We start from the raw sequence: 16,577 nt of genomic DNA, 5'->3' as shown, positions 1-16,577 counted from the left end.
ATGGGTGCAGTGTGCGGATGGGTGCAGTGTGCGGATGGGTGCAGTGTGCGGATGGGTGCAGTGTGCGGATGGGTGCAGTGTGCGGATGGGTGCAGTGTGCGGATGGGTGCAGTGTGCGGATGGGGGCAGTGTGCGGATGGGTGCAGTGTGCGGATGGGTGCAGTGTGCGGATGTGATTTGCAGGATCCCACTCATTTTCCCGCTTCTTTAATCCACGTGATCATGAATGCGGTTCCCGTCTGATCGCTCCTCCAGGGCCGGTGCTGCACTCTCCATGTATAAAGGAGAGGGAATGCAGAAGTGTTTATTTACAATAGTAATGTATTATTTATGTACACAGTATAAATCCCAGTGCGGGGTCTGTGGAGCGGATTGCTCATTGTGGATAGGTTCACGGCTCTATCGCTTGCAGTGATGTAGCGCGGTGCACTTTTTGGGGTGCGATCTGGGTGCAGCTGGGATCAGACCCGAGGCTCCACAACTTCAAACGACCGACCCACAACACAGAAGGTTTGCTCAGCAATTGAGGAGCTTTACTGCTCCGCCTCATGCACACAGCGGCTCAGCGCGCCTTTCACTGTATATAAGCTTCTATTAATGCTGTTGATTTACGGCTGCGCTCTGGAGCCTCCGCACACACCTTGTACATGTCCTAGCGGCTGCGCTCTGGAGCCTCCGCACACACCTTGTACATGTCCTAGTGGCTGCGCTCTGGAGCCTCCGCACACACCTTGTACATGTCCTAGCGGCTGCGCTCTAGAGCCTCCGCACACACCTTGTACATGTCCTAGCGGCTGCGCTCTGGAGCCTCCGCACACACCTTGTACATGTCCTAGCGGCTGCGCTCTAGAGCCTCCGCACACACCTTGTACATGTCCTAGCGGCTGCGCTCTGGAGCCTCCGCACACACCTTGTACATGTCCTAGCGGCTGCGCTCTGGAGCCTCCGCACACACCTTGTACATGTCCTAGCGGCTGCGCTCTGGAGCCTCCGCACACACCTTGTACATGTCCTAGCGGCTGCGCTCTGGAGCCTCCGCACACACCTTGTACATGTCCTAGCGGCTGCGCTCTAGAGCCTCCGCACACACCTTGTACATGTCCTAGCGGCTGCGCTCTGGAGCCTCCGCACACACCTTGTACATGTCCTAGCGGCTGCGCTCTGGAGCCTCCGCACACACCTTGTACATGTCCTAGCGGCTGCGCTCTGGAGCCTCCGCACACACCTTGTACATGTCCTAGCGGCTGCGCTCTGGAGCCTCCGCACACACCTTGTACATGTCCTAGCGGCTGCGCTCTGGAGCCTCCGCACACACCTTGTACATGTCCTAGCGGCTGCGCTCTGGAGCCTCCGCACACACCTTGTACATGTCCTAGCGGCTGCGCTCTGGAGCCTCCGCACACACCTTGTACATGTCCTAGCGGCTGCGCTCTAGAGCCTCCGCACACACCTTGTACATGTCCTAGCGGCTGCGCTCTGGAGCCTCCGCACACACCTTGTACATGTCCTAGCGGCTGCGCTCTGGAGCCTCCGCACACACCTTGTACATGTCCTAGCGGCTGCGCTCTGGAGCCTCCGCACACACCTTGTACATGTCCTAGCGGCTGCGCTCTGGAGCCTCCGCACACACCTTGTACATGTCCTAGCGGCTGCGCTCTGGAGCCTCCGCACACACCTTGTACATGTCCTAGCGGCTGCGCTCTGGAGCCTCCGCACACACCTTGTACATGTCCTAGCGGCTGCGCTCTAGAGCCTCCGCACACACCTTGTACATGTCCTAGCGGCTGCGCTCTGGAGCCTCCGCACACACCTTGTACATGTCCTAGCGGCTGCGCTCTGGAGCCTCCGCACACACCTTGTACATGTCCTAGCGGCTGCGGAGACACAGGATCAGGGCTTTGTTTGCTGCAAAATGTGTAAAATGGTTTTCAGCGGCCGGTGATGTAAATGGGGCAACACCTCAGTATGTGGAGGAGTTGATACAAGTGCTTTCCTGACAGATCCCATAGGGTTTACCTTTCCTTTCACACAAACCAGGTAGAAATAGTTGATCGTGCTGTTCTCAACCCCCACAACAAGGTAAAACGTCTTCTGGTGCATATAATAATAATAATAATAATATTTATTCATTTATATAGCGCTTTACATACATCAGGAACGCTGTCCCCATTGGGGCTCACAATCTAAATTCCCTATCTGTATGTTTTTGGAGTGTGGGAGGAAACCAGAGAACCCGGAGGAAACCCACGCAAACACGGGGAGAACATACAACTCCTTGCAGATGTTGTCCTTAGTGGGACTAGAGCCCAGGACCCCAGCGCTGCAAGGCTGCAGTGCTAACCACTGAGCCACCGTGCTGCCCTATAGCAGTCTATATGAGCAGGCACTGCCCTGGCTCTTTTGTTCTGAAATTTGCCTTCCACTCTTGTGCCATGGGTAATTTTTCTCCATCAGCATTCTGTTAGCACTATAGGTGCTGGAGCTTCATTTCCCCTCATTTTCAAGCATGTATTGCTCTTTTCTAATGTTTAATGGCTTAGCTGCTGTGAACTGAAAGCCTGCCTCTCTGTTCTGCCTGTATGTTGTTTGCCAGACAGAACGTGTAATGAAACCAAGACCCACCCCAGTTCTCATAGATAGAGACAAAGACCCGCCTCCACTTCCTGTAGATCTTCCAAGACCCACCTCCACTTCCTGTAGATCTTCCAAGACCCACCTCTATTTCCTGTAGATCTACCAAGAGCCGCCTCCACTTCCTATAGATCTATCCAAGACCCAAACTCCATATGTCAAACTTTGGTGGCGTATAATGGTCACAGTAAGGGGTACTTTGCACACTACGACATTGCAGGTGCGATGTCGGTGGGGTCAAATTGAAAGTGACGCACATCCGGCATCGCATGCGACATCGTAGTGTGTAAAGCCTAGATGATACGATTAACGAGCGCAAAAGCGTCGTAATCGTATCATCGGTGTAGCGTTGGCGTAATCCATAATTACGCTGACGCGACGGTCCGATGTTGTTCCTGGTTCCTGTTGCAGCACACATCGCTGTGTGTGAAGCTGCAGGAGCGAGGAACATCTCCTACCGGCGTCACCGCGGCTCCCATAGGATATGCATAAGGGAGAAGGTGGGCGGGATGTTTATATCCCGCTCATCTCCGCCCCTCCGCTCCTATTGGCCGCCTGCCGTGTGACATAGCAGTGACGCCGTACGACCCGCCCCCTTAATAAGGAGGCGGGTCGCCGGCTAGAGCGACGTCCCAGGACAGGTGAGTCCATGTGAAGCTGCCGTAGTGATAATGTTTGCTACAGCAGCTATCACAAGGATATCGCAGCTGCGACGGGGCGGGTACTATCGTGCTCGGCATCGCAGCATCGGCTTGCGATGTCGCAGCGTGCAAAGTGCCCCTAAGGGCTAAGGGCCTGCAGAAGGAAGAAAAGTGGGAGCAATCGCCCTGCAAACAATTGCAGATAGGTAATAAAAAAAAAAGGCGTGGGTTTCCTCCCTTTGTTGATAACCAGCGCAGGTAAAGCAGACAACTGGAGGCTGCAACTCTCAGCTGTCTGTTTTATCTTGGCTGGTTATGAAAAATAGGGGGATCCCACGCTGTTTTAGAAATTATTATTTTTTTTAAACAGCGTGAGGTGCCCCCATTTTTGATAATCAGAAATTGTAAAGCAGACAGCTGATGGCCTGTATTAGACTGGGAAGGCCTGAGGATATTTGGCCCTTCCCAGCCTAAAAATACAAGCCCTCAGCTGCCCCAGAATCGGTGTATCCATTAGTTGAGTGAATTCTGGCGCTTTTGTCCGGCTCTTCCTGATTGCCCTGGTGTGGTGGGAATAATGGTAATACTTGTGGGACTTATGTCAGCTGTAAATTGACAGCTGGCATCAAGCTCAGGGGTTAGTAATGGAAAGGCGTCTATCATATACACCCATTACTAACCCAGTAAGTGTAGAGTTAAAAAAACACACACACAGAGGAAAAAATTGTTTATTTAAATAAACACTCCATCACACTATCACTTGTTCACCAATTTACAGTATTAATTAAAAAAAATCCTTGAAGCTCCGACGTAATCCAGTGGAGTAATGTCTCACAACGACCATCAAATCCTATGGAGCTTCATTCATAGAACAAAGCTCCATAGGATTCGATGGTTATCATGGGACATTACACCACTGGATTATATCGGAGCTTTGAGGATTCCTTTTTAATCAATAAATTGGTGAAACAGGGGCTTAACTTGTGATTTCCGGCCAGCCAGAATTTACAGTCACAAAATGGTGACTCCAAAACATGGTGCAGACACTGGATGGCGACTATAAGAATGGAGTCAGGGAAATTGCACTCCAGCAGTGGAAAAAAACAACAAAATATTGGAGTGTTGCTTCACCTGTCCGGTGATTTCATGAAAACTTCACCCACTGAACTCTGCGGTTTTGGTGTTTTGTTTTTAGTTTTTTTCTTCTAGTGGCGTCTATCTGGAACCTAAATAAAGTACTGTATGTAAAACATCAAAGTTTCTCATTTTCAGTGCAGAATCAAAGAAAATTGCAACTTTCTGTCCAGCGGCCGGGGATGCTACAGGTAAGAGATTGCAGCTTTCTGTCCAGCGGCCGGGGATGCTACAGGTAAGAGATTGCAGCTTTCTGTCCAGCGGCCGGGGATGCTACAGGTAAGAGATTGCAGCTTCCTGTCCAGCGGCCGGGGATGCTACAGGTAAGAGATTGCAGCTTTCTGTCCAGCGGCCGGGGATGCTACAGGTAAGAGATTGCAGCTTCCTGTCCAGCGGCCGGGGATGCTACAGGTAAGAGATTGCAGCTTTCTGTCCAGCGGCCGGGGATGCTACAGGTAAGAGATTGCAGCTTCCTGTCCAGCGGCCGGGGATGCTACAGGTAAGAGATTGCAGCTTTCTGTCCAGCGGCCGGGGATGCTACAGGTAAGAGATTGCAGCTTCCTGTCCAGCGGCCGGGGATGCTACAGGTAAGAGATTGCAGCTTCCTGTCCAGCGGCCGGGGATGCTACAAGGTAAGAGATTTGCGGCCTCCAATCCAGTGGCCGGAGATGCTAGAAGGTAAGAGTTTTGTGGCCGCCCATCCAGCCGCCGAGGATGCTGGAAGATAAGAGATTTGCGGCCTCTCGTTCAGCCGCCAGAGATGTCACATGGTAACAGATTTGTGGCCTTCCATCTTGTTGCCGGGGTTGCAGCCTCCCGTCCAACTGCTGGGGGTGCCAGAAGATAAGAGACTTGTGACTTCCTGTCCAACTGCTGTGGATGCCGGAATATAAGAGATTCATGGCCTCCCGTCCAACTGCCAGGGACGCCGGAAAGTGAGAGATTTGCAGCCTCCCTTCCAGCTGCCGTTGATGCCTGAGGGTTAGAGATTTGCAGCCTCCCTTCCAGCTGCCGTTGATGCCTGAGGGTTAGAGATTTGTGGCCTCCTGTCTAGCCCCCGGGGATGTTGGAAGGTAAGAGATTCATTGCTTCCCGTCCAGCCACTGGGGATGCCGGAAGATAAGAAATATACGACCTCCCGCCCAGCCACCGGGGACCACTGACCTGGACACTGGACCGGAGTCCTATGAATTGGTCTGATCATCTCTAGTCCCAACCTTACCATATACAGAGGACAGCCCCGGATTCAGGTCTACACCGCACTGCCCCGGGTGTTTGCTGAATGTCCCTCGCTGCTACCGCCGCTCTGAAAACTCCTGCTACCAAGGTAGAAAGAAATGGCAAATAGGTGTGGTTTGGTTGTGACTAGGCGCATGGACAAAATTTGCCGCAGCTCGTGTAGTGCCCCTCATAATTTGTCCCTCTTTCTGTACCTCCAAAGTTGGGAGCTATGGTTTAGGTGAATATCTGGCTAAATCCATTTTATACCTGTCCTCAGAATAGAAAATGTCTGATTAATGGGGGTCCAGCTGCGGGAATGAGGGTCCCAAAGTCCTCTGTGTGGAGCAATAGTGCGCATGCTCGGCCTTCACTCCATTCTCTGTGGGAGCCGTGGTTGAGCATGCGCACTTCTGCTGTTTTCATGGGATTTCTTTTCCAAAAGAATAAGATCCCGTTAGCCATTCTCCAGCCCTCCACATCCAGGACCCCACATTGCCCCACAGCGCCCGCTGGCTCCTCTGTCTATGATGTCTACTCTTTTCGGGGTCAATTTGCTGTTGATTTTCTAAAATTCTGTCCTACAATAAAATTCATGAAGTGCCCTTTAAAGTCCAGGTCACCGTCTAGTAAACGTCCCCCCTGAGGGCGTGAGGAGTTTATAACCTTTATCACAAACATTCCCTAGATCCACATCTTTACTTTTGGACACACGAGTAGTTATAATGTACTGTGTATACTGTGTATTCTGTGTATACTGTGTATAATGTCTATACTGTGTATTCTGTGTATAATGTCTATACTGTGTATTCTGTATATTCTGTGTATTCTGTGTATACTGTGTATTCTGTGTATACTGTGTATTCTGTGTATAATGTCTATACTGTGTATTCTGTGTATAATGTCTATACTGTGTATTTTGTATATTCTGTGTATTCTGTGTATACTGTGTATACTGTGTATTCTGTGTATACTGTGTATAATGTGTATACTGTGTATTCTGTGTATACTGTGTATTCTGTGTATTCTGTGTATAATGTGTATAATGTCTATACTGTGTATTCTGTGTATTCTGTGTATACTGTGTATTCTGTGTATACTGTGTATACTGTGTATTCTGTGTATAATGTGTATAATGTCTATACTGTGTATTCTGTATATTCTGTGTATACTGTGTATTCTGTGTATACTGTGTATACTGTGTATTCTGTGTATACTGTGTATTCTGTGTATTCTGTGTATGATGTGTATAATGTCTATACTGTGTATTCTGTATATTCTGTGTATACTGTGTATTCTGTGTATACTGTGTATTCTGTGTATACTGTGTATTCTGTGTATTCTGTGTATGATGTGTATAATGTCTATACTGTGTATTCTGTATATTCTGTGTATACTGTGTATACTGTGTATACTGTGTATTCTGTGTATAATGTGTATAATGTCTATACTGTGTATTCTGTATATTCTGTGTATTCTGTGTATTCTGTGTATACTGTGTATAATGTGTATTCTGTGTATATTGTGTATACTGTGTATAATGTGTATTCTGTGTATACTGTGTATACTGTGTATAATGTGTATTCTGTGTATTCTGTGTATACGGTCGTGATGAAGACTGCGGGAAGAAATCTGTAACAAGAATGTAGCAAAGCCGATGGAGGATCCCTGCCATCCTGGAACATTACAGCTCCCGATACTTCATAGTGACTTTTGGATGCAAGGTATATACAGTATATAATGTTTCTGTCTCATGTTTCCATACGGTTAAATTCTGAAGCGCTTGTAACAATAATTTTGCCATTTGTTACTTATAATAAGTCCTTGTGGCCAGTAACCAAAGTAAGGAGAGTGCGCCAGGGGTGAGCTCTGCGCTGTAGAACCTTCTATAGTAGATAACACAGGATCCACCATTCACAATAGGTGATGTCACAGCTCACCTCCTCCTTCTGTACTATGACTGATAACACCTCTATATACAGTAGATAACACAGGATCCATCAATCATAATGTGATGTCACAGCTCACCTCCTCCTGTACACTGATTGATAACACTTCTATATATAGTAGGTAACAGGATCCACCATTCACAATAGTGATGTCTCAGCTCACCTCCTCCTCCTCCTGTACAATGACTGATAACACTTCTATATACAGTAGATAACACAGGATCCACCATTCACAATAGGCGATGTCACAGCTCACCTGCTCCTGTACATTGAGAACAGCTCTATATACAGTAGATAACAGGGTCCACCATTCACAATAGGTGATATCACAGCTCACCTCCTCCGCCTGTACAGTGACTGATAACACCTCTATATACAGTAGATAACACAGGTTCCACCATTCACAATAGGTGATATCACAGCTCACCTCCCCTTTCTGTATAATGACATAACCTCTATATACAGCAGATAACACAGGATCGACCATTCACACTAGGTGATGTCACAGCTCACGTCCTCCGCCTGTACAATGACTGATAACACCTCTATATAAATATTAGATAACACAAGATCCACCATTCACAATAGGTGATGTCACAGCTCACCTCCTCCTCCTGTATAATGACTGATAACACCTCTATATACAGTAGATAACAGGATCCATCATTTATAATAAGTGATGTCACAGCTCACCTCCTGCTAATGTACAATGACTGAAAACACTTCTATATAAATATTAGATAACACCGGATGCTCCATTCACAATAGGTGATGTCACAGATCACCTCCTCCTCCTGTACAATGACTGATAACACTTCTATATACAGTAGATAACACAGGATCCAGCATTCAGAATAGGTGATGTCTCAGCTCACCTCCTCCTGTACAATGACTGATAACACTTCTATATACAGTAGATAACACAGCATCCACCATTCACAATAGGTGATGTCACAGCTCACCTCCTCCTCCTACACAATAACTGATAACACCTCTATACACAGTAGATAACACAGTATCCATCATTCATAATCAGTGATGTCACAGCTCACCTCCTCCTCCTTCTGTACAGTGGGTTAATCTTCATTCTTGTCTATGTGATTTGTGACTCCTGTGGAGTCGGGATTGTTAGAAGTGCAGCAATTAGTAGCGTCTGATTTCTCTGTGAGTCTCTTTGCACTTTTCTTTGTTGTTGTTTAAAAAGATGCAAAATTATTCATACCCTCTGAGCATAGTGAGGTGTTTTCCCCGTTTTAAGGGAAGGTTGGGGGTTGAATAGTTTTCCCCGTCACCTTCTTGTTGCATTATGCAGGCAGAGCTCCTCCTCAGTCCATGGCATCAGTCTGAAATAAATATTCTATACATTTCTAACATATTATTGCGCTTTTAATGACAAAACAACCTCCCGTGGGTTCGATTTTTACAATATTTTCTTATATTTAATATCAACTATAATACAAAAATAGCAAAAATCAGAGTCATATCTTGTTGCTCCATATTAAAAATGTACGGACATAAGCAATAATGCCCCTAGGTGGTCCCTGTCCCCCCTCCCCTCCCCTTCCCCTCCCCCCTCCGTACCTTTCAGATTAGAAAACCAACACCAAAAAAGTAAACCTTTCACTTCCGCACCTAAATGTATCTCTGGGACAACAACACCCGTAAATATTTACACTTTTATACATATCTCACAAAATACTGTTTGGTTAAAACCAAGTCCGTTCTAAGCAGAAATGTGACGCTTCAAAAATCAAAATATTTTTTTATTGGTACGATTGCACCATTATATATAAAAACAACGTCTAATATGTTCCAAATAAAAATCTATTGTCCGATACCGCAGATGGCGTAAATGTGTACCTGGCTGTACAGGGTTAAGCTCGGTACAGAAGATTTGTCCCAAGATTTTGCAAGATAAGCTGCATACATTAGACCCGATGGGGCTGGTGTACTTACTTTCTTTGATATCCATGTCAAAATGGCCAATCTTTTTTTTTAAAGTTTACATGTAATCTCTGCACTCCTAGAAGGTTGTCAGCTCCTCAGTGTACCTCTTCCCTGCTGCTGCTTAATCTCTACCAATCTAGGTTGATTGACAGCCCCTCAGTGTCCCTCCTCCCTGCTACTGCTCAATTTCTGAGCACCCAAACTAATTGACAATCCCTCATCATCCTCCTCCCTGCTGCAGCAGCTGAATCTCTGACCACCTAGCTTGACTGTCAGTTACTCAATGTCCCTCCTCCCTGTTGCAGCTGAATCTCTCCTTAACTAGCTTGACTGAGAGTTAGTCAGTGTCCCTCCTCCCTGCTGCTATTGAATTTCTGCCCACATTACTAATTGACAGCCCTGCAGTGTCCCTTCTCCCTCCTACTGCAGAATCTCTGCCCACCTAGTCTGACTGACAGCTCCTCATTGTCCTCCTCCCTGCTGCTGCTTAATCTCCACCAATCTAGACTGACAGCTCCTCATTGTCCTCCTCCCTGCTGCTGCTTAATCTCCACCGATCTAGACTGACAGCTCCTCATTGTCCTCCTCCCTGCTGCTGCTTAATCTCCACCGATCTAGACTGACAGCTCCTCATTGTCCTCCTCCCTGCTGCTGCAGCTGAATCTCTGCCCACCTAGATTGACTGACAGTTACTCAGTGTCCCTCCTCCCTGCTGCTACTGAATCTCTGCCCACCTAGCCTAATTTACAGCTCCTCAGTGTACCTCCTCACTGCTGCTGCTTAATCTCCACCAATGTAGACTGACTGACAGCAACTCGGTGTCCATTCTCCCTACTGCTGTTTAATTTGAGCACTTAAACTGATTGACAATTTCTCATTGTCCTCCTCTATGCTGCAGCTTAATCTCTGACCACCTAGCTTGACTGAGAGTTACTCAGTGTCCCTCCTCCCTGCTACTACTGAATCTCTGCCCACCTAACCTAACTGACAGCCCTTCAGTGTCCCTTCTCCCTGCTACTGCAGAATCTCTGCTCACCTATCCTAATTTATAGCTCCTCAGTGTACCTCCTCACTGCTGCTGCTTAATCTCCACCAATCTAGACTGACAGCTTCTCATTATCATCCTCCCTGCTGCTGCTGCAGCTGATTATCTGCCCACCTAGACTGACTGACAGCTCCTCAGTGTACCTCCTCCCTGCTACTACTGAATCTATTCCCAACTAGCCTAATTTACAGCTCCTCATTGTCCTCCTCCCTGCTGCTGCAGCTGAATCTCCACCCACCTAGCTTGACTGATAGTTACTCAGTGTCCCTCCTCCCTGCTGCTACTGAAAATCTGCTCACCTAGCCTGAATGGCAGCTCCTCAGTGTACCTCTTCCCTGCTGCTGATATTGAGATTTCACACTGCTCAGTACAAGCTGCAGCTGTCAGTCAAATCGGGTGGGTGGAGACGGGAGTCTACTTGGACTTATAAAATGCACAAAGTAAGTACACCAGCTTCATCAGGTTTGAGTATCTATTTAATAGTGCATTCAGCTTGTATTGTGAAATGTGGCAGATGCACTCTAAGAGCAATGTGATTGACCAGCGCATTAAACATATCGCTATATATACATAGGAACTTCATAGAAATATAGATAAATATTCTCGGATTAAATCTTGTGCAAGTCTGATTCAAAGAACTTCTCCTTTAAGAAGAAATTGAGGTTTGAAAATGAGTGGATGGAAATGTTTCATTCACGAATCCAAGTGTAAAAGTTTAAAGGGAACCTGTCATGTCCCCAATTGCTATTAACCTGCGGGTATAGGGTTAATCTACTGGTTAATAGTGATGCAATGTTGTCTCCCCTCCTTACTGAAAGTGTGGCTATTGGTAGGAAATGAGCTTGATTTCTGCTGTGATCCGCCGGCTTTCAGTCGTAGAGGCGTTACTAGGGCAGGGAAAATAAACACGCTCCAGAAGGAAATGAGCTTGATTTCTCGTGGGATCCGATAGCTTTTAGTCGTAGAGGCGTGACCAGAGCAGGGGACATAAACACCCTCCAGAAGGAAATGAGCTTGATTTCTTCCGGGAGCTGCCGGCTTACAGTTATAGAGGCGTGACTAGAGTAGGTGATATAAACAAGCTCCAGAAGGAAATGAGCTTGATTTTTCCTTGGAGCCGCTGGCTTTCAGTTGTAGTGGTTGGACTAGAGCAGGTGATTATAAACACGCTCCAGAAGGAAATGAGCTTGATTTCTCCTGGGAGCCGCCGGCTTTCAGTCATTTAGGCATAGCTAGAGCAGGGGATATAAACACGCTTCAGAAGGAAATGAGCTTGATTTCTCCTGGGAGCCGCCAGCTTTCAGTTATTTAGGCATAGCTAGAGCAGGGGATATAAACACGCTTCAGTAGGAAATGAGCTTGATTTCTCCTGGGAGCCGCCGGCTTTCAGTTTTACTGGTGTAACTAAAGCAGGGGATATAAACACTCTCTAGAAAGAAATGAGCTTGATTTCTTCCAGGAGCCGCCGGCTTTCAGTCGTAGAGGCGTGCCCGGAGCAGCAGATATAAACACATCCCGCCAGCTCACCGTGCACAGCTGTGTTGTAGAGCCGGCTGTCAAATCAAAGTGTCAGGACATGTTTAGAGTTGCTGCTCCCAGTATAATGAGCGATGACTTTCTGCTCCGCCTCTCCGACTGAAAGCTGGCAGCTCCTGGGAGAAATCAAGACTAATTTCCTATGGATAGCCGCACTTTCATTTAGAATGGTGGACAACATTGTATCACTATTAACCTGCAAAGTATCCCTATATCTGAAGGTTAACGCATTTTGAGACCTGACAAGTTCCCTTTAAAGTTGCTTGAATTCGAGAAGCGTCCTTCATATGGTGATCGGCCTCTGAGACCCTCTCAAAGGTGGAGAAAAGTCACATTAACCATAATCTAAAATTAGGCACTAAAATAGCGACAAAACATTACACAAAAGTATAAATAATACAAGTGTTAGTAGTTTCTCCGAAGTTCGTACGGGCCCCATACTGTGTTTGCGTCATCCTTTGGCCAAGAATTGTCTTGCAGAGTATTTGTCTCCGAAGAGTCCTCCGGGGAAAGATGGTGGTGGACCATCTTGGGGGTCAGTTCATTGGAAACTGTCATAAATGGAGGGAATGTATATGAAGAAGTGGTCGGAAAGTTTCTTGGGTAATGGACGTCGTCCAGAGAGTGCAGGGAGTAAGACTGGGTGCCTTGCGTGGATGAAGACCCTCTGCTCGCACTCCGGTAGTGGACGGCGCCATTTTCAGAGGGAAGACAACTGGTGGAGGATGAGACGGTCTGTGACGCGTCGGCGCACAATACATCCAGCTGGTTCATGTTGTCAGGGACAGTCTGCTCCCAGGACTCTCTCTGAGGACCAAACATAGCCGTGATGAGATGATGAGAACATAAAGACGGTCACATTGCAAAAATCGTCAACTGCAGGAAACCTTTACGATGATTGAGACCTGCGTATCATGAAACTCTTCAGAATTTGTGTGAACAAAAATAACACTATTTTCCACTCTGCAAGCTCTAGCTTTAATTTTCAGTTGTCTCTGAGCTGGTGGGGGGAGTGTCATGGGTGACTAGGGGGCACAGGGGGAACCTATGCTGGAAGTAAGACTGCGACCCCTGCGCTCACTCTTACACTGGAGGTACCTTTAAAGGTAGGGAGGTCCGGGCCCCCGACCTGGCCTTGTCTCCTGCCGAGCCCTGACCTAATACCCATGAACCTTTTCAGAATTTGTGTGAACAAAAGACATAACACTACTTCTAACCATTATAAGACTTGTATTTTCCTTACTTTTCCACTCTTCAAGCTCTAGCTTTAATTTTCAGTTGTCTCTGAGCTGGTGGGGGGAGTGTCACGGGTGACTAGGGGGCACAGAGGGGGGAATCTATGCTGGAAGACTGCGACCCCTGCGCTCACCCTCACACTGGAGGTACCTTTAAAGGTAGGGAGGTCCGGGCCCCCGACCTGGCCTTGTCTCCTGCCGGGCCCTGACCTAATACCCATGAATCTTTTCAGAATTTGTGTGACCAAAAGGAATAACACTACTTCTAACCATTATAAGACTTGTATTTTCCTTACTTTTCCACTCTTCAAGCTCTAGCTTTAATTTTCAGTTGTCTCTGAGCTGGTGGGGGGAGTGTTATGGGTGACTAGGGGATCTATGCTGGAAGTAAGACTGCGATCCCTGCGCTCACCCTCACACTGGAGGTACCTTTAAAGGTAGGGAGGTCCGGGCCCCCGACTTGGCCTTGTCTCCTGCCGGGCCCTGACCTAATACCCCCGCACTCCCAACCCCCTTATTGGACAGTACACAAAGTAATAAACCTCCCACAAGACAAAAACAAGGGGGTAAAAGTGAAATTCCTGCACACCGCAAATATCCACAGAGGAGAGGCAAAAAGACACCGGAGGAGATAAATCAAAGGGGAAGGAGAAAGTCACACCAATGTACTTTCATACAGCGCAGACAACAAGTCGCAGGTCACCAAACAGAAGATCACCATGGAAGCCAGGATATCGCAACAGCCAAGCAGAAACTATCTTCGGCAATCTCCTACTACACTCCCTAGTTTTAAATAGGAGGAGGCCAGCTGTGGAAGGAAATCAGCAGCCTGGCTCTCAGAGGAGTTGCACACTGCTCCAAAAAGGATTAACTCCTGCACGACTGGGAGCAGTGAAACAACTCAGCCGACGCCCAGGTGAGCTGAGCACTTAAAAGAGACCAGGTTGCTTGTCGGACTCTGCGATGTGAACAGAGTTTGATATGTGTGGATTCGGACAGCGCATAACAGGGAGACTATCTGCTATTGCATTCCTGCTCTCCCTGTAGCACATTTTCCAAAAATCAGCATCATAGAGTAAATTATGCAGCAGTACTGAGCGGTGTAGCTGTGAATCCAGCACTGGGGTGAGATAACACTAGAAACTAGCAGCACCTCTCCCACTATTCTCCTCTTTATCCCCTCTCCTCTTATTATCTGATTATTGAGTTAGCTGACTGTCCATCCTGTTTTCACCATACAAATGTAAGCTTTTTTCAGAGTGAATGATGAGATCAGGATGCAAGTGGAGGGAAAGAAGTGGCTCATAAGTGGAGAAAAAAGTAGATTTTTTTTGCTAAGATATATTACAAAGGTTCTTATATTCCCTAGTGCTTGTGATTTGTACCAAGTTTGTTGAAATGACCACAAGATTTTAAGTGAAACGATTCTTCGTTATCTTTTTAACACCTTACGACATCCGGTCAACACAGACCAAAACCTCACTTTGTCTTTAAAGGGAACCTGCCATCATGAAAATATAGGGCAATCTACCAGCATCATGTAACAGAGCAGATTGATATCATTCCGGTTACATTGTATCTTATTCATTCAAATCTGTCACAATGAGTATGTGCTCCTAAGCTGTCACTATCCCTAACCTCAGGGATACTCCTGGTGGTGGAGATGCCTGAGTCTCCTTCTCCGGACCAGTCCTGATCTGATTTTCCCTCCCTCTTCCCTCAGGAAGGGACAGAACAGAAGTTTGATGAAACCCACAAATAAAAACAGACAAGGGTAAACCAAAACTCTGTCACATGCACACACGCACGCACGTGAAAAGACAATAAGTGGTTCAGGAGGAAATCAAGAGCAGAAAGGGAGTACAAAACAACAGGGGAAAACTCCACAGCCACACCAAACAATAAGTACATCTTTCACTAGACAGTCTGAGACACCACACCTCACAGACCAACATATAACAAACTATAGCTGGCATGGGTGTAAGGGTTCAACCAGCATAAATAGGAGAGGAGCAGATATGATTAACTCTTGCTAGCCTGCACTGTCACTGGCTCGGATATGCATGTAAAAGTGATGACTATTTGATATTTCTTACCAATAAATAATGGGATGGGTCACCGGAGAAATGAGGTAGAAGAGGCGGCAGCGATGAGGCGCTGAACAGCGAGCTACCGGCCGATGATAACGATGAGCTCCTGTAGTCACCTATAGTGTCGGAGAAATAGGGATCCAGCAGTGGTGGATAGCTCTGTATGGACGTGGGCTCACATCCTATAGACTTGGACCCCAGGGGTGACGGGTAGAGGTCAGACGAGTATTGCTTCGCAGAATGGAACTCGGAGTCGGGAAGGAAAGATCCTCTGACTCCATAATATCCCGATAATACCGGAGAACCTGGCGGGAAAAGAAGCAACTTCATCAGCTCTGGACACATTAAGTGGATATTCAGCGAGAAAGTGGGAAACAAAACACTAGGGGGCGCCATAACGAGTATATAACAGCGATATTTACACATAGATACATTTTATTAAAAAAAAAACCTAAATTTAAAAAATGTAATGTTTTGCCAGATCAAACAGAGAAATGTAACCTCTTAGCGACATCCACTGTATGGAGCTGAAAAAATCCAGTCCAGGTTTTGTTGTGTCAGTCTGTTTGCAGATTTTGGTGCAGATTTTGGTGCAGATTTTAGCCTCTGCATAACAAAAAGGAAAATCCTTGGTGAAAATCCACAGAAAGAAAATAACAATGCAGATTAAAAGCAACAGCATGTTTCTGCGAAGAAATGATTGTCAGCACGTAGATGAGATTTTTTCAGTTATATTCACTTTGCTGAAATCCACAGATTTTACAGACAGAAGCGTAAAAATCATTAGGCTATGTTCACATAGTGGGTTTGTGCTGCATTTTTCTGCAGCAAACCTGATCTCTTGGTAGTAAAAAAGCTGTATTTTTTGCTGGGTTTCTGCTGCATTATTGTTATTGAGTTTTCTTTTGCTGTGATTTTTGCTGCTTTTTTTTTTGCAGCTTTTTTTTCCTGTTTTATGCTGTATTTTTTGCTGCATTTTTACTGCTTATTTGCTCCATTATTGCTTCTTCTTTTGCTGCTTTTTTGGTGCGATATCGCTTCTTTTTTTGCTGAGTTATTGCTGCGTTTTTGCAGCTTTTTTTTGCTGCTTTTTTTTTTGCTGTTTTATGTTGTATTTTTTGCTGCATTTTTACTGCTTTTTTGCTCCATTA

General features: G+C 46.5%; 1 protein-coding gene across 1 annotated transcript in view; it reads right to left on the bottom strand.

The window, feature by feature from the left end:
* Positions 1-12,506: 12,506 nt before the first annotated feature.
* The window catches only part of POU2AF2 (POU class 2 homeobox associating factor 2), a 47,491-nt gene continuing 43,420 nt past the window's right edge, over positions 12,507-16,577 (bottom strand). The window contains exons 5-6 of the mRNA XM_075327346.1: positions 15,433-15,731; positions 12,507-12,908 (exon numbers count right to left, since the gene is read on the bottom strand). Of these exons, the coding sequence (XP_075183461.1) occupies positions 12,507-12,908; positions 15,433-15,731 (701 nt within the window). The remainder of the gene's footprint in view (positions 12,909-15,432; positions 15,732-16,577) is intronic.

This window comes from Anomaloglossus baeobatrachus, chromosome 11 (assembly GCF_048569485.1).
Source record: "Anomaloglossus baeobatrachus isolate aAnoBae1 chromosome 11, aAnoBae1.hap1, whole genome shotgun sequence".
Classification (NCBI taxonomy): domain Eukaryota; kingdom Metazoa; phylum Chordata; class Amphibia; order Anura; family Aromobatidae; genus Anomaloglossus; species Anomaloglossus baeobatrachus.
This window is presented reverse-complemented; position numbering and strand designations above follow the sequence as displayed.